Source organism: Phalacrocorax carbo, chromosome 13, assembly GCF_963921805.1.
Source record: "Phalacrocorax carbo chromosome 13, bPhaCar2.1, whole genome shotgun sequence".
In the NCBI taxonomy this organism is placed as follows: Eukaryota; Metazoa; Chordata; class Aves; order Suliformes; family Phalacrocoracidae; genus Phalacrocorax; species Phalacrocorax carbo.
Window position 1 is genome coordinate 7,698,534 of NC_087525.1, and position 24,978 is coordinate 7,723,511.

The window sequence follows — 24,978 nt, forward strand, 5'->3', positions numbered from 1 at the left end:
CAAGTCAGTTCCTCTTGCTGATTCAATAAAACAAATTAAACTACCATAAATGCTCTGTTCATGCTGTGGCTTTCATCCAGTTTGCAGAATACCACCTAAAAGCTCCACATCATATGGACAACAGGAGAAACTCTGGCTAGGCTGGCAATTCTAGTATTAAGGATAAAGACATTATTAATTAGACCTAGGGAAAAAGGGTTTAACAGAAGCACAGTGAGTGGCCGTCTTTGGTGTAAGTCCTTCAAGAGTGCAATACGCGTGGTTATGCTTGCCTTTGTCCTAGCATTACATTTGCAGGTGCAGCTTTACACAGGGTTTTTGTTTTGCTTTGGGGCTTTACGTCTTCCTCCCCAGTTAGCCATACCAAGAAATTCTTTCCTTTGAGGCAGTAAGTTAGGATGATCTGCCCTTAGTATTCTTAGTCCAGGAGAAGTAAAATTGTGGAAAGACTGGATGGGACGGCTCAGCTCACCGGGAGTGCCGTGAGCGCCACGCGACACAGTGGGTACATTGCCTGGGAACAACTAAGTGAGGAGGGTCAAAGGGCTGCTTACCTTGGAATTGTGACAGCATGGATAAGAGGGATTTTCTAAATAATTTCTGAGCTTCCTCATCCATGTAGTCACCATACATTGACAGTAGTGAAATCCTAGGTTTTACTTGAATTCCTTACAGCCTCTGCTCCAGCTGCTTTCATGACTCCTACCCTAACACAAACAGAACGATCTGTTGCTGAACTTTGGCAAAGGCAGGCAGACATTAACAAGACAGGCTCCCATTTTGTTCCTGACTAGATCTACAGAAAGGATGAAAATAATTTTGGAAGTCTACTGATCTTACAAGATCTATTAAGTTCTTCCTCCTGCTCAATCATCCATTTTCCCACATTAGTGTGGAAAAAACACAACTCTTAGTCTCTTAAAACAAAGAGCCCCAAAATACCTTCACCATTGCTGCATCTGCTTAGTCTTGAGCATTTTAGCCTAGGACATATGTACCAGCACTATTTTAGAATCACCAGATAATCGTTCCCTGAGCAGGTCTCACCAGCATCATGTTAAACGACAGGAAGACAGCTTTCAGCCCACATTCATAAGTGTTTCTGCTACCTGCTAAACATTAGTTGAACAAATAAAGAATCAGCACTGTTCTCTACATCCACAATTTCTTCAGCAGGCAGGCGTTTTGTACGACATCAGCCGTTCCGACATTAGGAATCGTATCACTGCAGGGTCCCTTACAGTCAGCCCGTGCTTCTGGGATGTATTTTCATAATGCTTAGGAGACAGTAAGCAATAAATAGTAGTTTTAAGGCTTCCAAAAAAGGTCCAGAAAACGTGGTTGCAGAGGTTTTTTTGCTTGGGTTTTGCTAGGGGCATTAACAGCTTACTTGAAGTGAGGTTCAAAAAAGGAGAGGCCCAAATTTACCTATGCATCTCCTTCTCTGGGTTACCAGAAGAACTCTGTTTGACTAGGAAATACAAAACAAAATCTGTCTGTCAGCACAAACAACAATGAAGCTGCATCAATTAATTAAAAAAATCAAAACCAACAACCTAGCATTAGAAGTGGGTTAATTTAAAAAAAAAAAAATAATCCAGCAGTTCCCCAGAAGCCATACTCTTTTGGAAGACTAAGCATCTTATTTTGGAGTTTACTCCAAACTGAACATCTAATCAAAATAGGTAACACTACAGCATTTTCAAGTTGCCTTTAGCCAGGCAAGTTTCATTTGAGTCTGAATCAGCATCAGGCTCCACGGCAAAACCTCAAGGACAGTTTAGTCATACTTTGAACAATTTTACAAGTATCTTCAAAATTCGTATAGGTTGATTCAGTACTGCAATCATCATAATAAAAACAGAATACAGATTACAAAGTGACTGGTTTGTTAATTGTAATTCAGGTAATAAAATATCCACTGCATCCTGCTTAAATCCGCATTTATTAAAGATAGTATCAAGGTAAGTCAATGCATAATGAAGCTTCCCCTCCTACAAATATGTAAACAAATTGACAGCAAGTTATTCTTACAATATAAAAATTAAAGCTTACATTGCCTTTTTTTAAAGCTACTAACTTCAGTCTCAATGTAGACAGTCTCTGGTCTGTAGCATTTAAAAATACAAGTTCTTGAAAAATGTTAAAGTATTGCCTTTGCACATAAACATTTTTGTAGAAAAATACTTAAAAATACCAACTTCCCACTAATAAAAGCAACAGCAAAAATAAAACACATCTTTTGTTACAAACAGTGTGTTAAATGCATCTAGCATTTACCAACCATTCTGTTTAACCAAATTATCTTCTGCTCATTTTAAACTTCATTACAGTTTGCAAAAAGTATCTTGGATAATACTCACTTACTTTCACATAGCAAAGCCATTAGCATTAAGTAGCTAATATTGGCAATTACCTTGTAATCAGTCTGGCCTAAGTGTATTTGCAACTGAGGCCATGAATTTAATCCTCATCTCAAACTGTGTATTTTAGCATGTACAGTAGGCTCTTGCTAAGAAATATGAGTCAGTTCAGATATATTTTGGAAAGGCTTGAAACCTTTATATCATTTAACAAGAAATATGTACTCTCTTTTAAAGTACCTTTAACCTCTATATACATTTTCCTTTGTATTAGCAGTCCTGTTGGTGACAGTCAATTCTCAGGAAACACTTCATTCATAAGATTTTATAAATTTGACATGAACTACATTTTACATTCCAAAACCAAGAAGAATGTTAAGTTAAATTTTGGTTTTTGTTTAACATTTTTCCAAGAAGTTTACTGGCAAGAGCTAGACAGATCGCTTTTGCAGTTGCTAAGGCAAAAAAAGTTTTAAAATTCCCTGTATGCAAAGTTTATAAGATTGTGTAGTACCTCAAAAACCAAACTAAACTAAATTCAACGAGCAGAGGAAAACACATATCATTGGGATGAAAGCTAATCATGCCATTGTGCCCTCCCAAGCATCAGCTGACAATGAACAGCAAGGGGGGAAAAAAGATAATGTAGCAAACCAGTTTCAGGATGAATTCAAAGAGCAAAATCAAGCTGTCAAGAAAATCACTTTCTAGTAGGATATTAGACAGGAAAAAAACAGCTAGGAAAACACTGGATGTTTTATCACTTAAGACGGTATCTGAGAGAACAGAAGTACGTTTATATGCAAACAGTAATTAATAGTAATAATACTGCCAGCTTTCCTAGTTCCAAGTGTAGTTCATAAAAAAGGAGAGTTTATTTAGCCTTTGTCACTACTTAATTAGCAAGTTAAGTCTGCCAGAACTTATAGCCTCAAGTACATAATGACACAGAGAGCAACTTACTGACCACAGGTGTGGTAGAGCCTGAACTACTCCAATGATGTCTAGCCCTGGAAATGTGAAAAGAACACAAACCCTGAAACAGGGTCTACATGAAGCTGTAAAAGGAACTGTAATTCTGAAGGAAGGTCTTACCCTGCTCCTTCATTTGCACAAACCAGAATCCTGCATATGACAATTTTATTGCCATGCTTGCAGATAAAACACGATGAGTTAAAGCAAGATGTGGCAGCAAGTGCTCACAGAGGACGCTCAACTGGAAAGTAAGAGTTAGAGATTCCACCCAACGCCCAGGTTAGTCTAATTTTCAAAGAGGAGCGAGATGCAAATATAAAAGCCTCAGTTTCCTCTAACATTACATACCTTAACACACAGATAGCCTTTATCTACATTCAGGGAAATGGATGAGAAGCACAGACATTCCAGCGGCACAAGTGATGAACTACGCCTGGGGAGGCCGCCTTTCCGATCACTGCCTCCCCACAGACAACAGCTCCTTATAAAAGCCAGATCACAAGTTATAGTTTTGGTTAGAGGATGGGATTTTTGCACCGTAGTCATTTGGGAGAGAGCAGCCTTCCTGTATCCTGGTACAAAACTGCATCTTTGAGTAAAGTAATACAAGCTGCAGCCTTTTAATCACATATGGACTGTTGCAACTTCTTACTAAAGCATTTAGCTTCCTCAGAGATGCTAAAAGCACTGCACCATCAGTATCGTTACATTTGACCAAGGCTTTGCACTTGGCTGGCAAGTGCCTACAATAGCAAGCGAGTAATGCAATGCCAATACAGACCAGCTGCATTTTTATCCATACAATTCAAACCTTGGCCCAAAATTCACAGAAGACAACTTCAAATGCCAGGCCTTTAGTGCCTACCAGCAGTAAAACCACCATAGCTGTAATACAAAGAAAAAGAACTGCAGCAGGCCCAAGCCTTAGGAATATGTTTAAAAGCGCTGCAGTAGACTTGCAGATGACTGTCGTACCTGGGGGAAGGTCTAAGGATTGGAGTCCAATGATAAGAGGGATCACACACCATTTTCTCTTGAAGAAAAGTAACACTACTCTCCCCACGCCAAGTAACAAAATACTATCTACAAGAAGTGGGTGTTTTCTCCCTGAATCCACAGTAGAAATAGTCACACAGAAAACTAAAATCAGCCTAATTCTCAGAACTGCAGAAACAGAAGCAAAGGGGACCTCAAAAAAGTAATTCTGACAAGTCCCTGCCTTGAATGACAATCTAAAATTAATTTCTGTGACAACTGTTATGCCATAACTCTAGGTTATAAAATGGCTGACTAAATAATCTGGATACTTTTAGAAAAAGCGATTTTTGTGTAAATATTTTACTAATAACTTTAGTAATAGAAGCTAATACACAGCCAACTTTAGAATCCACACATGATATGAAATATACACACATACATGTTTTAATATATATGTTTTCATTCTTAAAGCAATGCTGAGCAAAACCAAACCAGGGCCTGAATATATGCTTTTATGTCAGCATGACTACTAATGCACAGCTGATGGGCTGATCAGATCCCTGAGGTCTGTCACTGGAATTGCTAGAGGTTTTACTTACCAAAATTTTAACCAAAAACTGACCTAAATCATGTATACATCTCTCTAGGTGAAGGAGAAAGAGTCACAAATAAAACTAACAAAACCCACAACAAACCCACACAGACAAAAATCCACACAGCCTTGTAATACATGGAAAGGCACCCGACAATATTGTTAGTAGCAATTACCTACAGTATCTTAAGTGTACTTAGCAATCAAGATAAATTAAAAGAGGTCATGAAATACAAGAATTGCTGGCATTCAAAGAGCCTAACCTACTGAAGAAGTCACTAAAATGACATGTGCAGCTGTAAATCAGTAAGTGTGCAAAACTATACAGTTTTGCATAAAGTGCTAAATGTACCCCCAGTTTGCACCTATTAGTGTAAGTTTGTTAAGCTTGGCAATACGATGCAAGATGATGACTTTAAGGATGTACCTTATCTACCTCGTCTTTCGTTTTCCTTCCCCACCATCACCCACTGTCCTTTAAACCGTACATTTTTAAATTACACAAGGGCTTTTCAGGAATTGTAGTTCAGAAAAATATTTCAAGTATACCTATCTTTCCATGTAAACTTGGGGACATTATGGGTTCGATTTTCACAAGTTCCAAATACCTACAGCTTCTGCTAATTCAATTGGAGTTGTAGTTATTTCAGTCTGTTCAGGACCTCTGGAAAAAGGCTGTTTCCTGTTCCTGTTTAACTCCTATTTAAGAAGTGCCGAAATTCATACTATAACTTGTCCAGATTTATGTCTAAACAATAAGCAATTACAAAAAAGCAGAGTAATACTTTATCCAACCATTTAGGTTCATAAAACCAAGTCCTACCGTAGTAATTCATACACACTCATTACATGAATCATACACAGATCTTTTAACACTTGACACACTGAATTCAAGTTGTTATAATACAGCAGTTTTTCTCGCAGGCATTGTGCAATACACTTAGAAGTATACAGCGGGCCTCTTCTTTACTCTGTATTTCAGTGATCCATACCGTATCTGAGGGGGGGAAAAAATTATAATTTAACAAGAGTTGAGATCACTTCAGGCAGAAATATTTACCTTCCCACTAATCTAATCTAGTAAGCATCTTTAAGAGAATTTACCTATGACAGAATGAGATAGTTTCAACAGACTTGGACACGAAAGTTAAGTCTCAACTGTGTTCCCAAAATTACCCAAAATCTTTTATGATATTCCATAGACATTTATTCTGAAATATCTACGTTTTGTGACATATGCAAACTTAAAGCACTTTGAATCCTAGACTGAATCTTCTTTTTGTGGGTTACAGGTCAAAGTAGGCCATATATCTATGGGAACTAAAAAATTCTGAATCTTCTTCAATGCATTAAGCAGCAGATGTTTAACCAAGACATGCAAACACAGATCACAATACCGCTATGTACATCCTTTTCAAGGTGTGCAGTTCCTGGAATTTGGGCTTGCCCGGTGCCAAAATTAGCATTACAAGCACAGAGTCTACTTGTGCTCCTCCCTTTTTCCCTTAGTTCATTTCTTTAACACTCTAAAGTACAAAAGCTCCAAGCTTAGATATCATTATAAAATACTTCCTTCTCCATTTAGTGTTTTACAACTCAGTTATTATTGATAACCCCTCTAAGATTAAGAAAAAAATTTCTACAGTATTAAAAATGCTAGGGTACACTGTTAAGAACAAGCTCAGTACTTAACTAAGATTATACTTGCCTCTTTACGGCCTTTAATGCTTTTCACAGATTTCATGCTCTGAGTTCTTCGAAGGCCTCTCTGAGCAAACATTTCATCCTCTGAATGTGTCCCCTCCATCTCTTCATCTGTTTTATCATCTCCAGGATTTTTTTCCAGTGGAGTCTTGTAACCTTTAAAAAAACGGTTTTTATAAAATGTTTAAGAAGAAGTAGCTGTAACACAGTTTTCTAAGCAAGCCACGCATTTCATCTTCATCACATATCCTTTTTTCTTTTAAATGATATGGTCCGTCTGCCAGCCATTTCAAAAGGGTGAAACAGCTAGTCTGCCGGGAGCTTGTTAATTATAATTCTGCCATTTGTACGTAACAAGCCACTTCATTCCATAGGTATGAAATGCAGTGGTTCCTCAATTGTCAAAAATTAAACCATCGGTCTGCTACCATCATCTGCTTTACACTCAACTGCAAAAACCTCAGTGGTCATCTTGAGAAGTACTTAAGGTTTTTGGCTACAATCCCCATGTGAGGGGGGTTAGACTAAATGATCTTTAAAAGGTCCCTTCCAAGCCAAACCATTCTATGATTCTGTGATTCATGGGATCTTTCTTCATACTTGCCTACTTCTCTTCATATTTAGTACCAAAATTCCTTTCAGATTGATACAATGTCAAAGTACTACTAAGGGTTGTTTAAATCCTACAGAAATAGCAGCAAGATTATTACCAGAAGATTCTCACTAGAGGGCGCATTCTGCTTTAAAACACGTGCTGAAGAGCTCCTTCGGGTCCAGAAGAGCCCTGAATCACCATCCTAGATTTATCAAAAAACCCCAGAATGTAGTCTCATGCCTCCTCCCTGCCAAGCTCTCCTTTTATAAGGTCTTTCCAGAACCTACAAGCTGTAACAGACAACTTTTAGACTCCAAACCCAACTTTATTCATGAACCATGTACATTTCATCTTAAGCCAATATTTTATTTTGCCTTAATTACATTATTTTCCTTTGGTTATTTCATTTTTTTTCCTGAAATCAGAATCACACTCACCTACTCCACAACTACTTAGGGCAGACTTGCCTCTTCTGCCATTCTAGAGGTAACATACCCCTGCCTCCAGTACAGTTTCAATTCATCTTTTTTAGTATGGAAGATTTGAATCACATCTGTTACTCATAGTTTCTGGCTACAGATGTTTGCAGTGGCAGCAATACTTCCTTATCTCTATTTGTAACACCTCTTCTGATGCATCAAAATCACATTTTCCTTTTTCACAGCAAGCATACTGGCAGCTCAGCCACCCTATGATCAATGTCCTCTACAACATGGTCTTTTAAACTGATTTGTGCAGGAACTCCCAGTTCAGATCACAAAAAAAGAACACTCTGCTAGGTGCAATGAAATGTTGCTATGTAGTGTTCCTAACTCTATCTGTGGTTTGTTCTTTGTTAAATCTCTAATGCTGAAGAAACCTCAAAGAAAACAGAAGAGGCGTCCACCAGACTTAGGTCCAGGAGTAGAAAAAATTAAGTTAAACTAGCTCTAAGAAAGCTTTTTGACATACAAGGCTGAATCTCACAATCAGTGGTTATTTACACAGTATAAACTGCACCCAAGTAATTTATTTCAAATGGAATTTTTAGTATTTTCAAGCTACTTCAAGATGCTTTTTTACTGAGGAATAGCCCCTGCACAACAGCTGCAGTGACATCATTCCTAATGCAACTCTTGATGAATTAATGGGCTTTCTCTTGCCAGCACCGCCTGTGTTTCTGCTAACCTGCACAGGATACCTTCTGGGCTTAGTTAACAATTCAGCTTAGGGCCATTCAGGCAGCCATTTATTCCTCAGAAGCACCACAGGCTACCATGCAATTCCTGGAATTCCTTGTGCTCCACAAGTGCCACCCCTCACGAAATGGAGGGATGAGAAGAAATGACAGGCTTCAGTGAAAAAAAAAATAATAGACCACTATAGATAGTAGCCTAACCATTTGGAAAGGTGCATTTGACAGCCTTCCACTGAAACCCTCCTTCAAGCATCATAAGTCAAGAGCCAGATGATGACAATAATAATGACTAATATTATATATAATAAAATAGTAAGACTAATAAAATATCTCTGCAAAAACATGCATTGGTCACTGCACACCATCTTTTCAGTGTTCATGTGCATCAATCCATTATGACAACTTAATGCCTTCATTATTCTTATCACCACAAGCAATTTTACATTTTGAACTATCATTACAGATCTACTGAATTAATTTCCTTTAATTTTCTCTTCCTATTTATTGAGCTTCCATAAATTTTCATGTTTAACTTTTTGTACGTTTGTCACAGGGACACCACTTAACATCGTGTTTGGTTTTTTTTTACTTTCAATTAAGCTTTACTTTGGCAAGGAATTCTCATTGCTAATGGGCAAAGATAGGAATAACAAGTCCAGTATGAGTACACCATTAGTGGCTGCAAGAAGAAAATAATGCAGGGAGCATTTCTCAACTGTCATGATATATCCTGCTCAAGTCAACTCTGTTCAAGTGCAGTGGAGTTCCGTGAGGCCTTTTCCATTTCTAAATGGGGTAAAAGTATTTCTCCTTTCCCATTTCTGTCCTTGGTGACTTGTTCTTTTAGCTGGAAAAAAATTAGATAGATACTAACCTGAAGATTCACTTGCAGAGGCTCTAGTTTTCTTTTTTGCTTCTGGTAATGTCTGATAGGGTCTCTGTCCTACTGGCTCATCTCCTTGTATAGTAGTCAAATCATGCATACTGAAACTTCTCAGTTTCTCAGTTATCGCTCCTTGACTCTGAAATACAACAGTATCTTTGAAAACAAAGCAGAGGTTTATCTTTGCTGTTCATGTTGGGTTAAGATGTTTAAGTCCATGCTTCCTCGTTGCACTACAAAAGCTCATTGAATATAAGCATGCAGTACATTTACATTTGCTTTAACTATTGCTTTTACTCAAGCTTAACTGTAGATTTCTCCTAGACAAAAAGTTAAAGATAAACTAGCAGTTTCATTACAAATGTCTCATTTCACTCCTTTAATCTGAGCAAATAAAGGCTTTTTGAGTGAGACAAAGTATTTAAAAAGAAACAATCAGAAATGCTCAATTTACTTCAAACATGGTATTTCTCTAGCAACGCTAGGTAGCGTGACAGTGGGTTTAATGCTTCCGTTTCAGAAAGTGTGGTTTAAGATAAATAAAGATTTCTGCTATTATATATTTTACCCCCTACAAATTTGAATATGCATAAGAAAGGAAAAAAGTGTTAAAAATACACCCTGTAACATGAACTCAAGTAACCGAGAAACTGGCAGCACTACAAAAGCTCTACTTGACAGAAACTTGAAACCACAAGCCAATGAGGTCCTGCCTGGACTACAGGCTGGCAGGGTCTCTTACTAACGTAGCTTTACTGACATCATACCAACCCAAAATCTAATGCTACATATAAGGATACCTGATCACATTTGAACATTAGTATTCCTTCTCTGTTTGTCTTTACATCTTTTCTACAGGGGATATATAGGAAGTTCCCCTTTGCAAAGAAGGGTTGTCAAGCAGCTCTTTCATCTTACACCAGATGATGTTGTTATTAAAGCATTGAAGCGTAATTTGTTGCATAAGCAGCTAAGAGGACAAGCACATAACTCAATGTCATGTTAAAATAACATTTAATTCTTCTCTCTCTGGCATATAAAGCAAAAAGCAACTGTTTCAGAGGAACATTGACAAGCCTGAGCATGAATCCTACTTCGAACAAGGGGTTCAAGATTTTGTTTCATTCTTACGAATGAAGCTTTTAAGTAGAATTCCTCATCTGAGAATTATGTTAGCTAGCAGTAGCAGAAATCTGGGTGCAATTCCACACACTCTTCTCTGCAACAGCACCAGTGTGAGGCAGCTTTGCACCACTAACCACAGCCATTTGTTCCCACTCTCACGGCAACAACTGTTTGCAGATGGTAGACCAGCACACTAAATTATTCCATATTAAAAATAGCCATGTAAAGCAAAGAGACAGTAGAGTGATACTCCTTAAGCCTGCATGGCCACCAAAGGCGGGGGGGTGGTGGGGTGGTGTCGGGAAGTGGCTGAAACCTAATACGCATTTTGTAATGACTAGTCATTAGTACAGCGTATGAAGCTAAGACAGTGTGCTACGCAGGCGAAAATATCTGAATTCTTACAATACCATTCATACATTGCCACTGAACAATAACAAAGAAGGGGCTTCCTATGAGAGAAGTAGGAACCTTAACTTTTCTAGTTCTTCCTACATACATGTAGGATGACTGACAGTTCAAGAACACACCTACAGCTTGCTATGAGTTAAAATGCACTACTAACACTGAACAGTCTGTGTATAAACTATTGTAGAAATCCTGAAGTTAATTTTGTCCCCAAAAGAGGCTTATTTAAGGCAGGTCTGTCCAGCCTTAAGGCAGGAATCCTGTCCTTCCACTACTCCAGTTCTCACTGTGAAAAGCATTTGCACAGTAAACCAAAGCAGGAACCAGCCATTCATGAGAACTAACAGCTGCTAGGACACTAGAGATAAGAGAACTGGAGAGACAGGACTGCTTCTTTTGACAACAAGTAACAGTCTACAGTATCTGCAGTAACACACAAGACTCTTGATCAGTCTGCACCCACTGCTTGAAGAGATACAATTGGACTCAGGTCTCAATCACTGGACACTGATGAATGCATAAAATTGACCCACTGGTTCTCCACAGAATCCACATAAATTCAGCACAACTCCACTCACCAAGTGTGGACAGAATCTACTATAAAATAGTGACAGAAGCTGAGTTTGGCCAGAAACAAAAATATAAAAATACATACTTGCATAGCAGTTGCACAGCAAGTTCATTCATCATGCTATTTACTACAAAAAGACATTTGCAAATTGTACAAGAGAACATAATTAAGACTGTAATAACTAACACAATAAGAATTCACATTACAAGCTTATGTTTCCTATTCCACTGTAGATATAGAGGACTAGATCCAAGCTAGGAATATTCAGCCTTCTTTTTCAGTGCAGATTTTCAATACAGAATTTTGTTTTTCAAAGGAGAAAAAAGTCAAGCTATGTGCCATAAAACAACATTACGCCCTTAACCAAACTGCACATTCAATGAGGCTGGAGCTCCTGTGGAGTACTGCCTCATTCAGTGAGGACGTAACCGGTTAATACAACGGGCCCTTCATTCCAAAAGTACTTGCCAAGATGGAAAGTTTCACTCAAGTTACTCACAGCAAATATTAAAAAGTTTGAAAGGATGCATGTACAAATAAGAGATACAGCACACGTGCCTGAGAGTCACAGTAGGAATGGGGGCTGCACAACCACTGCCGTACTGCATAGTCACGGTCATGCATTTTACTCATCCTGTGCAGGTACTCCCGTACAGTCTTCCCCGTCTCCTCCTGCCTCAACACAGCCTCCATCTCACCTCTCAGAACATCCAGCATAGCCAAATCAAGATTGATTTCTACTCCACACCACTGCATAGATTAATTAGAGGACAAATTTCAAGGTGTTTTGTGTGGGTGTAGGTTGTTTATTAAAAAAAACCCAACCCAAAACACATCACTGTGTTCATACAGCACTTAAGATTTAGGAAGATTCTTACACACACACCCCCAAAAGAAGCGGATTAATTGCTTTCTGATGAAATAAAGCATTCCATGAGTATCCAGATTACTATCAATTCAGAATTAAAGTCTGGCTGAAAAATATTAAATACCCTCTACTGCAGGAAATGTGACAGCAAGTTCACATTGAGGATATTAACACAGTAAGAGCTTTGATATCTTGATCGAAAGTTCAGAGAGTTACTAGCCACAGCTTGAAAGCAAGATGTTTGCCCACAAAACAGAAGGCACAGCAATCCGATTGCAGGTAGAGGTGAAGGGGCATCTCCTGCTTCCGTGCTCATGCCATGGGTACGGAAGCAGCCATCGCCTCTCCCCAGCCATGCACACAGCCCCACAGTGCTGCTTATGAGAAGACAGCAGAGCAGTTGCCACGCTTGCACTGGTGTCCCATTATTTCAACAGTTCCTATCACTAAAGGAGTAATACAGTGGGCTGCATCCAGCCCAGAGGCCACCAACTAAACTACATGACAAAAGATTGAGACACATTTACAGTTACAATGCAGGCAAAGAATCAGAGAACAACTTCGGTGCTCAAACTTCTATATAAGTTAATGTTGAAGAGATATGCCCTATAAAGTTTGTGTTGTCTCAAAAAAAAAAAAGCAAGTCTTGAAGAATGAGTCTGCTGATTTATTCAATAGTATTTCCTAAAAGATATTAAACACTTTTCAGAGACCATATTCATTACCAGTTACCAGCCTGAAGCACTAGTTTAAGCTGTAATAGGTTTCTAAATCTAGTTTTTTATAAATATAGCCTACTTAAGGGACTCCTCAGACTCTAGTACGCTATTACTATACCCTCTCATCAGCTGACCCTCACATACAAAATGCCCTTCTCTATTTTGTTCTTGAGAATGTATTTTTATGATCTATATACTTAACTCGGGGAAGTTGCTGTAAACAGACACCACACAGTATGTCTGCCTCGGACTCTTTTTTTGTTGCTGTTTAAATCAGACTTGCACCCCCTCAGTGATCAGGATCACTGAACAAAGCTGCTTTCCTTCATTGGACAAGCTCTCAGTGGAGCTGCTGGGAGCTTTGTGGCTGCAGAGCTGCAGCGTGCAGCACCCACATTCCCAGCTGTTCTCTCACTGATCCGATCCGGGCTGACGGAGGGGAATGACTTCTGTTCCCTCTCAACACAGAGAGGGCCTGCTGTCCCGTGAATGACCTCTGCAGCATGCCAGGCAGTCCCGGCAGGGAGAAGGGATGAAAGCAATATTGCTGGTGAGCTGAGCTGCTCATAGTGATATTGGCTGTACGCCACAGCTGGCTGCAAGATACCTCCTTGCTCTGCCATGCCCTGAGTGGGAAGAAGGGGAAGTCTGAGCAAGGCCATTTGAATAACATTCAATCAGCAAAGAGGCAGCAGATTCAGAATGACTAAAAGACACATAGGAACACAGCCCTCAGAATGTTTTTTTTTTTCTTTACCAAATAATACTTTACAAATGACAATACTTGTGTGACCTCATAAAGAAGGACAGCGCATTTCACAGCTTAATTAGGCAGCTGTCCCGCACACAGCAATATAGAAACCAGTTTTCACTAGTAGCTTCAGAAGTCAGAATTTATGTGTTGGCAAAAATTGGAATGTACAGTTAACTGGCATCTCAGAAGATCTGGAAAGCAGATGCATCAAAACACAAGAAGTGAAACTTAGCATTGCGGACATAATTTCCACAAATCCATATGCTATTGAGCTGAAAGAGGTCCAACAACTTTCCTACCATTAAGGCATCTCGGTGCTGATTCTTTTATACTTGGAAGAAAATTTTTATTAGTCACTTGTAAAAGTCAGCCTAGACCATATTTCATCTCTAAGTTTCCTGAAATCAGAATTTTACAAAGTTTGGTTTACTTAAATTAACACAAGAGTTCCACAATTTATTTTCCTAATTCACGCTCTTTAGCAAGTTTTGGAACACTAAATTTTATATCAGCTGTGGCTAACTAGTACCAGATAAAAATATCAGTATAGGAATGTAAGCTAAGCCACGACTCCTGCCAATTACATTTTAACTTAACTGCTATGTCAAGTTTCAGTAGACTGACCTGGCTGGCTGGCTGCTCCAGCCTCCCCTACACAGCCAACTAGCCTTTTAATACTAATCCCATATTCCTTTGACAGCCCTTGGAGAAAAACACTCTTTCCCACACTTAATCTTGAACATATTCCAAAGGGTTTCCAGGCAATTTTACCACCATCCTAAAGTCGGCATAAGCAAACATCGTAGCATCCTTTGCTTGGACATTTTAGCGAACAGAAGCTTTCTTTGGACCTCCTCTTGTGTTTAATCTCCCACATTCTCCACTCCTAATTTGAGATCTGATATGCCAGAAAAAGCATGCCTGCTCCATCAAAAATAATTTTTAAAAATTTTTTTTAAAGTTACAAAAGGGTGTCGGTGTCTCCTTCCCATCAAAACTGATCCCACTAGTAGGATTCCATTCCTGAAATCCTATAGCATGCTCCACCAGCTCATGCTGAAGGGATAATCTTTTCACCTGCTGGAGGCAGCAGTCAACTCTTGAAAAACAGGGAACAAAAAAAAAAAAAAAAAAAAAAATCAAGAACACATGCGTTGTCTCCATTTGCTTGCATCGAGCAGTCACGCTCAGCTTTTTGGAATGACAAACTGCAGAGAGGTTTAACATGCCAAAATAAAGATTTTCAGAGTGTCTTCTTTCATACTGTTTAAAAATCATGTCTATTTTAGGTCTTCGGTACTGTGGTGGCTGTTTTGCCCAAGCATCTCATCTGCACCAAACTAATTCTGTACAAATATTCATGAGCATGTTTAACAAGTTTTAAGAAATAGAGCAGGCATCTTGCCAGTCACAGCTGAATAGCAATGAAATCTAAACACAGACATTTACGAAAAAGTTATTCATTATTTCAGAAGAAAGTGGGAGGAGATATTTGTGTTATTTATTTTACAATATTTCTGTAACGCTGTAAGGATTAACAAGGAAATATCCATCCTTCACCAGACAGCCAGACATAAGGGAAACACACAGAGCACAAATATCATTACAGGTACACACTGTAATAAATTATGATCTGCTCTTGGGCAAGGAATTTGCATTGTAGCATTTAGCATAGTTCTTAAACTTTTTCCCAGTAGAGTACTTCAGGGTTTTGTTTGTTGGGTTTAGGGGTTTGTTGGGGGTTTTTTTGGGGGGTGGGGGTGGCATTTTTATTTTTTTGTTGTTTGTTTTTGTTGTTTGAGTTTGTTTTTGTTTTGAAATAACCTATTTTCATTCTGGATACTTTCATTCCTTTAGATGTGTACTCTGCTTCATCCTAAATTATTTTATGCCTCAAGGCAATACTAAGAATTTGAATAGCAAAAGAGAACCACTTATCAAATTGAATCCTATTCTCAGTATTTTAGGCTGATTATGTCCACATTTTAAAATAACACTTTTTGGGTTTGTTTTGTTTTGTTTTTTAACACTACCACCCACATGTATCTCTAAGAAGAGATTAACTGAACAAAGAAGAGGTGAATGACTATTTTCCTAAACCTTTTTGAAATAGCATTTGAAACCACAGTTTTTAGAAGTTCACATAAAGGCACAGAAATTTAAGTTAAATGCTAGCTGTACCTAATTAACTCTGTTTCCTGTTACCTACTAACAGTGCTCAGGTTTTCGTCCTGTTACTATGATCACAGCAGTTTCATTTATTCACAGGAAGAAATTAATCCTGATCACATCAAAACTATCATTTAGCTAGGACACACACATCTTTCCATACTTTGTGTTTTGGTTTAAATGACTATTATGTATGATACACATTGCCTAAACTTATACTCCTTTTGGTGGGCCAAAAGTTGCTTAGAATCTTACTTACAAGCTTGTATTTTATTTTCCTAGACCTAAACCCCTCTGAAATTCAACCAAAGATCATGAGTTTTGTAGAAACATAAATTGGGAGCAACCACAGATTACTTCATGATTTAATGGAAATTATGTGACAAAGCAAGAGTATGCTCAACAGCGATATGCAAGCTTATGCTTAGTGTATTAATTTAATAATTCAATCAACAAATTGCAAACGAGTTAATTGTGTCAAGATAACTTATCTGTGGTAGTAATCTTTCATGCCTTACTTCATATGTGGAGTTACCTCAAGTTGAACGAAGAAAAACAGCAGAAAAGCCAGAAATCCTTTAAATAGTTTGTTTACCAACAAGAAAGCACAGAGACAGAAAAGAAACAATGGTCATCTTTACCAAAAGCCTGCATAGAAGACTGCATGGAATCTTTTGAATTACAGTAAACTAATCTCCATCATCCAGGAAATCTTAAACATATTATGAGGATGACTACAGTGCTGCAACCCTTAAATCATGTCCCAGGTTGTCAATACATTTGCAGAATTAATCTTTTTATTTAGGAATGGCATATCCTCAGTACAATTATGCTGTTCTATATCAAGGACAAAAGCAATTAATGCATGCAGAAAGTTACCTTTACAGCTGCTGTCACTGCAGCAGTTGCTGCCAAATTCAACCCTTGCCTTCCAAAGTTCACCATGGTCTCATAGCCTCTTTCTTTGGCCTGTACGATGTACTCATCAATCTCCTAAAAGCAAAACATACTTGAATTTTAGAGGGCCATGCATAAGCAAGTCACATTACCCTACAGAATTATTTTTCCATCAATAAAGGAAGACAGGAGAAATTTTTAAGAAAATATTTGATGAGACAATTACTCTTGCCTTTGTATACTGATATTTCACTTATCCTCTCTCATTTAAAAAACTATTATGTCTGGTCAAACAAGAAGATAAAATAGATCACTTTTGTCCAGCTCAGGAACACTGCAGCTACAAAGCAAGTTCCTGACAGTGAGTTAGCTTAGCTAGTCAGCTGTTCAAGAAATAACATTCTTAAGACAAAATCAGAGAGCTCCTTAGAAAGCTAGAGTCAGCTCACAAAGAACTTCTGAAGCTAGAGCTTTCACATAAGTTAAGTACCAAGGACAATACAGTCATGACATTTATCCCCAGCTGTGGTAAATGCCTGGAGCTGGAGATAAAGCCTTCGAGGTAGTCCACAAGAGCTAGCAGAAAAAAATCCCTTTAGCTTATGAAGTTGCAAACTGTTTATAGGTCAACTTTCAGAAGGTCGAGACGACCTTACTGTTCGTATCGGTGGCAATCATGTCAGCTACCTGTTTTGCCTAATAAAGGGCAAGGCCAGAACTGACCTTTACGAATGCTATTTTCTGTACTGTGAGGTTTTTCAGTAGTGGTCTTCACACCTTTGCTAATGCTCTTTCCACACATCTAAACAGAATACTGAAAGAGAGCTAAGCAGATCTATGGCCCTGTCATAATCTGGCTAAAGCTAAATATCCTTTAGCTATGTTCTGTTTGGGTATTTTCTGTTGCAGGCTGGTCTTCCCTTAACCCTCAGGTCTCTCCTCTTATCCTTACAGTTTTCACACCAGAAAAGTCAATGTCATTCATCCTGCAAAGTTTTATTACTAGGTTATGCTAGAAAAACTGGTAACATGGAGAGCTGTTGCTAAAGCTGCATTCATGATTCTGCACAGAGAGTACTGCACGTGTTCTTCCAGTAGAAAGTCAAACTGCATCACTTCCACTCAGCTGGGTTCCCCAAAGCGCACCGAGTAGACTGGAGTACTCCAAGCTTCTCATGTCAACAGAAAGTAGTACATTAACTTGCATGAGCAGACGAACAGAAGCACATACATGGACGGTCATATGCACTTGCATCTTCTAGTCCAGGTTTATGCTGCCTGGCAAACCAGTAACACACTGATCTGCTTGTATTTAGCAACAGTTAGTATTTCAACACATGGTATTTCCATATTGGGCATTAAAAATACAAAAAGTTCTTTCTTACCCTTTCTTTAGAAGAAAGAAGTGGGTGAAGAAATTTTCTGTAGATTAAACTTGCCCCTCTAGTATATGGGGAAAGGAGCCAAATAACAAAAGCTATCTTCAGTTCATAGTACAGTGGAAACCTACATACAAGGTAAAGGTTGAACAAAATCAACAACGCAGTAAGAAAATACATTGTAATTAATCATCATGAAAAGATCTCTTCAAAAACAGATATTAGCATATAGGATTCTTCACATACAAGAAGTTCTATTAGAAAAAAAAAATAATTAAAGGAGTTATAGACCTATGATTTAATTTAATTGACCATACTGTCATTGAAGAAATGGAAACAGTTAATATACTTGTTTTTCACAGAGACATTATAGTCCATCCTTTTAAGAGATCCATTCCCCTGTTCAGTTTCTACAGCAAAGGTGGAAATTTCATAGTCTCTACTTTGAGTGACATACAGTAAGCTTGGAAAACAGATGATGTTCTTCACATAGACTCCGAGATCTTTTCCCGAAAAAAGGGGCTATCAACAAGCACAGATTCTTTATAAAAATTAAATCATTACAAAACCAAGAACATCACAAACAAATACAGTTTCATACAGATTTCATAAAAAGCAGGCTCTTACCAAGAGATTGTTAGGTCAGTGATTGTTTCAGTAACCGTATAAAGAGCAAACACAATCCAATACATCATCCAGCGAACCTGAAAATTAAAAGACCGTCTTTGGTAAGAATTTTGATTTTACCTTTCACAGAATACACTATACACTGTACCATCAGTTCAGAGCTGTCAAAGCAAGATGTTCAACAGTATCTCAGGCTGCATCACTCGGGTCTCAAGTGAAATTATATATGAAGGTCCTTAGGATTTTCTGTTCATAAGTAGAACTGGTGGCAGCTGCAACAAGCTAAGTGAAATGGCTGGGTCACCAGGGTCACAACCTCACCTAGGCTGGCTTCACAGATTTGATTCTGCCTCTAGAAAGCTTTAGCGATAAGAAAAAAAACACTGCGAAGAATCAGTAGATTATCGTAGGTATGAAATACAAGTCCTACTATAGCACTAAAGGATATTTCACTCTCTTCCACACTCATCCATATGTTTATACCACAAACACAAAAGTCAGCATTAATAAGTCAGGTAGCCCTTGCTTTCATTTCACAAGATAGATTATTCAGCTATACTTTGCAGTTAAGTGCTACATGTGTGCTCAGCATTACAGTATTAACACTGAGGCAAGGTAGGAAAAAAGCATTTTTATGGAAATTTAATTCTATTCATATGCCAAGAACTACAAAATTCTTGTTAAGAGAGCTCACATGTAAGCATCTAATGCTGCATGGGTTTATAGCTATGTACTTTTAAAGTTTACACTGTAAATCATTGTTTTGAAATCAGACAATGCTCTTAAAATACAAGTTTTAGTTCTGTTTTCTAATAGTTCACTAAATCTCTCATTTATCTTGACCGTTTGTTCAGATTTGGTTGTCAAAACTGTTTACATCTTTCAGATTAAATATTATAGAAGTAGTTCCAGGCATTTGTCTTCTCTAAAATACATCACATTTCGCCACTGATATTTCCAAAACAAGTCAGTGCAAGCCACCACTGGTTATTCATACTAACTGAACACCCACGTGTTCTTTAAATTCCAATGCTGTCTATGCTAGAAAAACACAAAATAGTTTAAAAAAAGAAAGAAAAGAGGAGCATCACCTGCCACCAAATGCAGCAACCTCATTTCATTTGCAATATACAGGCTACTAACTCTTCTGGTATACCCACAAAGCATTAAACACCACATCTGTTAGACACTAGTTCAAGTCATGAATTCACAGTACCCTCTTTCAAAAGGAGGAATATGTCTACTTTCCTACAGAGGATGTGGCTCAGATTTCACTTTTAGAGCACACTTTTTTTGAAGTGGACTTATTTAAGTACTCAAAACCTAACACTACACTGCTGCCCATTTCATAGCTGGGCATTATGCTTTAAAAGCACTTCCTTTGTCTCAACTTAAACACTTTTCTGTATTTCAGTTTGAAAAGGAACTCAGTCATGTGATGACATTCTTCAGTCTCTCAGAGGATTTAGATATTTCAGGCTTGAATAAGCTAAGACAAACGTACACAACAGCTGAAGTCATCTCTGACAGGCCATGTGACAGACTGTTGACCCTTCCATGAACCAGTCTCAACACCTGAATAAAAATGAAATTAACAACCACCCTTGCCCCAACCACCTAAGTATGATGCAATGCAATTTTTAAGATGCCATGCAAGACAAATTTTTTCCAATCTATTTTACCCAGGGTATTCATTCTTTAATCAACACCTACTTATTCAATTAGGAACAGTAGTGGAAGTGGAGTTTCTCTTGGGCTGCTAGGAACAGTAGGAAGTGCTCTGCAGAAGGGCACACGAGATGTGCCAGGAGTCCTGCTGAGGTGTGGGCAAAGATTCTCAAGAACACGAGTCAAATTATATTCCAGCACAACTAATGCAGTTAGGTACCAGAAGTATCCTTGACAAATGAACCTGAGGGACTTCTAGGGGTTTTCATATCAGAAAAAAATAAACCAAAACAATAATTTAAAAAACACAAAAAACCCACCCACAAAACAAAACAAACCACCAGAAAAACCAGGTCATATTTAACACTGCCTGAAAGACCATCATCTACTTAACTCTTAATGATCAAGTTACAGAAGCTTTAAGTTTTCCGTTTATGTTAAAAGGTTGATTACAGATTTGTTTTGTTGAGCTTATTTTCTGCCACCCAAGTGTTAAGCTCATCTTTGTTGGCTTTGGCTGAAGCACATCCTTTCAACTCAGGATTTTGAAGCCAGGATTTGAGAAAACTGGTTGTTCGGACTTCTAAAGTATGTTTCAGATGCTTATTACAAGCACTTTGGTGTAACACAGTGAAAAAACTCCTCAAAGATCTTAAGTCAACTCTATTAAACTAGAGTAATTACAGGAACAAACAAATCTCCTCAAAGGCACAGATCATAATTTCTAGAACTGAAGTCCAGAAGTCTTTTAAATCACCAAAACCAGCAGCAACACTGTTTTTTTCCCCAGAAATAATCTTTGAACAATTCACTGCATCATGGTCTACACAGCAAGTCAAGATGTCTGTACTTTTTGTTTGGCTGGTTTTTGCTGGTGGAAGCAGTGGCCAAGTTAAAAACTCCACTATTCTAAAGCTCTTGCAATCCAGCAAACAAAAACAGATGGCTCCTGAGCCACACAACCCTGGAAACAAAGTTGTGCTTGGGCCATAACATGACTGGCAGCATTGCTGTGCCGTTTGGAAGGCTGCAGTTAAACCTACACCCTCTCTGTGGAAGAAAATGACCCAGCCTTGGATCATTCCTAAGATCTGGACACTCAACCCAACTGGCAAAGGAATGGTAATCCACTGATGAATTGATATAATTCTCTTCCCATGGAAAAGTCACTGTGACGGGTCTCATTCATCTCAGCCCCATGATCATTTTTTATGCAACTGGAAATTCAGGAACTGGTCAAAGACCACACGTAACCGAAAGCAGTGTTTTCAAACTAAACAAAAATACACAGTTGGAAAAATAGGGTTCCAGGCCCTACTAAATGCCTTGTGTAAGTGACAGGCATCTCTAAGAAAGGTTGCCGCAGAAAGACAGCTAACTCATAGCTAAACAGGACAACTGAGATCAAGTCAGAATCTCAGCATTCTACAAACGTTACTTTTTTTCCTAGAAAGCATATTGCAAGAGGCAGTGGTAACCTCTTAAAGTGATTTTGTATATTAGATTTCAAAACTGCTATCCTCTACTTAGCCTGAAGATCCCTTTTGAGGGGACAGAGAGGAAAAGCAGATTATAAATTCTTTGCATTGTATACTTTCCTGACAGGGTAAAGTAAGCATGAAACAGAGGAAATTCTTATTTTTGGTGACTTTTCCCTCACAGAAGCCAAGCTCTGGCAAGAACTAGCTTTACGTGCACAAATAAGCTCTAATCAGCTTGTACACAGAAACCAGAAGTATGAATATGACATCCACTTTGGAGCCTTGATGAAATGATCAGACTAAATGCAAGACATACAAGAGAAGGAACAACAGCTACTGCGTTCTACTACTACAACCAAGTAGAAAGTGGAGATACCACACATTCAGACAGCAGCATTAGGTCACAGCTACAGCTGCCAAGTTAAAGTAACTGATGGCCCTGACTTCACCCAATGCTGAAATCGAGTTAGGCTGCCTCTTAAAACAAGGAAGTAACTCAGTGACCAAAGCTCCTTGTGACTGCAACCGGGTAACATTCTTGTGGCAATCATCATTGCTCACACTGAAAAGTAAATAATTTAACATTATTAATTCTAAGCTGCAGTAACTGCAATAATTGTGGGGTTTTTCTATTTTATTCTTCTGTCTGTTCATTCTGCTTGTTTCTTCCACATCACCTTAACCAAATCTTTTCCTACCCCAGTTACATTTTTCCTCCTCTTCAAGGAATGATAGATTAACCAGAGCTATCCTTTTCTCAGGCAGCTTTTGAATCCCCTGTTGAGCTCCATAAATGACAATTAAACTGCTGCTGCTCTTCAAGTGGTCATTGAGAATCAGTTTGTCATTGCTTGTACTGCAGGTGTTGGTAAAATTCAGGAACAGTTTTTCTATCTCCTGCCCAAAAGTGCATTATTTTTGGCACTTGACTGAAATGTAACCAACCCTTTCAAGGTTTATGTTTAAAAATCCTCTGAAAAAATATCCATATACAGCATAGCATGTTGGACACATTTCAGTAAAGTCTACGAAAAATCTGAGAAACTTCAACTTTAGCTCTCCAAACAAACAGAAAAAATTCACAGGATCACCACTACACTCACACAGGTGTTGTATCTAATACTAAGGTAGTCTAATCAAGCTTTCATACGATTTATTGCACTGAATAATGAAAATTTCAGTTGTTATTTCAGCAGAGGCATTTAATTAAGCAATTAAAGGGCATGCAACTTACATATTCCTTCACATTTTTTGTCTTCACAGCTTTGTATGAGTAATATGCAGGGTACAGCATCCCAAACACCAGCCTATTGGAAAATAAAAAGAGCTTTCAGAATCTGTTATACTGTACATGAAAAAACAGTGACAATAGATCATTAGAGTAGTGCAGCCAACTTAATAAAAAAGTCCCATTCTCTAGCTTGGGGAAAAAAAAAATCACAATGTTATAGGTTGCTTGGAGGAAGTTTAGCAATACACAAAAACAAAGCAACATGAACAGAAAAGGCTGTGTGCCCTGAAGACAAATAGTTTCATAAGACTGCCTCTAATAGATAATGTAAAACTAGTAGCTCTTCTGGTTCGGCTACAAGTAAAACCAGTCCTGCAGTGTGTCCACACCACAAGGCTGTTTCCGCATTGGCAGTGCTATCACACTTAAAGAGCCTCTAACAATTAGCCGTAGGTAATCAGAATCATCTATTTTTATCAGATTACCAGAAGATTATTCAAAAGTAATTTTAAGACAACAAGATGAGTTACATAATTTTGTCTTGTTTTGCTAGAACTCTGCAACAGCAACACATGGAAATGGAGGCAAGTGGGAATTTATCCAGTTTTGCTCAGACAGCCAATTTCTGCTAAAATTCATCAAAAATAAGGTGCAGGTGCCAAGCAATCCATGCTGAGAGCAGGATCAGAAGAAAGATCTGCTCTAACACAAGTTTGTTACAATATAGTATTTTCTAGTAAGAGTACTGGCCACAGACTAGTGGAACGGTTTCTTATGAGGAATTGAACAGCAGTAGTTGCCATCTCCTTGACAAACGCAAGAGCTCCATACTTCTATTTCACCAGCTTGTTACGCTTTGTAAAGTTGAGCAATTGCCTACCCTTAGTTCCAGACGGCCTAAAGCAGCAACTACAGAAAAGTCTGACTACATCTCTGCAGCATCACTTACAACTTGCTCAGGATGGTTATGTGGGAGAAGTTTACACTGGTAGGGATATCCAGAGATCTTCTAAGCAAGTTCAGAACTCCTAAATAATTTAACTTCTCACAGTTAGGCAAAGGAAGATGCATCACATGCTTTTTTTAATATGAGTCCACATGGGACAGATCTGGGATGTAAGATTTCAACTCAGATGGTTGGAGTTTACCAAAGTGAATAATCAACTAAAATTTAAGGTTTTATAGTTGCATCAAGAAACTTTAAATAAGTGGTTCTACCTACGGAGCCACTGCAGAGGACTGCACGACACTACCAAGCTTTACTCTACTGTTAGACCCAGGAAAGAATCTTAAGAATTTGTAGCCCAGTTTACTTTTTCAAGCAACTCTTCCAAGAGCCTTCATCTTCTACAAAATGTTATTAGCAAGGAGTACCACAGAACTTACATCGATGTCTTGTATACTAGGAAAGTTTGAATTCAATCAGCTTGATATACATCATATTCCAAGCACCACTCTGATATGTAAAGTCTTCTGCTTGGTAGGAAGCCAATTTAGAGTACTAAAGTCATCTCCAACAGTTAACGTATAGTACATAAGTGAAAAGAAAAATTGACTTGTTAACAGCAAAGGTGAGATACTTTCTTCAACATCACAGATACCACAGAGAGTGGGCTTCTCCATCTTTAGTGCAAGACAAACACACGGTGACCCGTGGAAGGAAGCCTGTTGCAGGGGCAGGAGAATACTGGCACAGGTACTAATGTTGAGCTATAAATGCCACCAATGAGGGGCAAGAATAAAATTATGGAAGCATAATTACAGAACCCTTCATGTTTGAAAGGGCCTTGTGACATCATCTAGTCCAGTCTCCT

At 38.3% G+C, this 24,978-nt stretch overlaps 1 protein-coding gene across 2 annotated transcripts in view; it reads right to left on the reverse strand.

The window, feature by feature from the left end:
- Positions 1-1,926: 1,926 nt before the first annotated feature.
- REEP3 (receptor accessory protein 3) overlaps positions 1,927-24,978 on the reverse strand; it is a 50,369-nt gene continuing 27,317 nt past the window's right edge. Inside the window, exons 2-8 of one of the 2 annotated variants that reach the window (XM_064464736.1) lie at positions 23,168-23,240; positions 18,785-18,861; positions 18,164-18,284; positions 16,761-16,874; positions 9,259-9,406; positions 6,617-6,768; positions 1,927-5,905 (exon numbers count right to left, since the gene is read on the reverse strand). In XM_064464736.1, coding sequence (XP_064320806.1) covers positions 5,849-5,905; positions 6,617-6,768; positions 9,259-9,406; positions 16,761-16,874; positions 18,164-18,284; positions 18,785-18,861; positions 23,168-23,240 — 742 coding nt within the window. In that variant the 3' untranslated portion in view covers positions 1,927-5,848. The remainder of the gene's footprint in view (positions 5,906-6,616; positions 6,769-9,258; positions 9,407-16,760; positions 16,875-18,163; positions 18,285-18,784; positions 18,862-23,167; positions 23,241-24,978) is intronic. The other variant, XM_064464737.1, reaches the window with a different exon arrangement.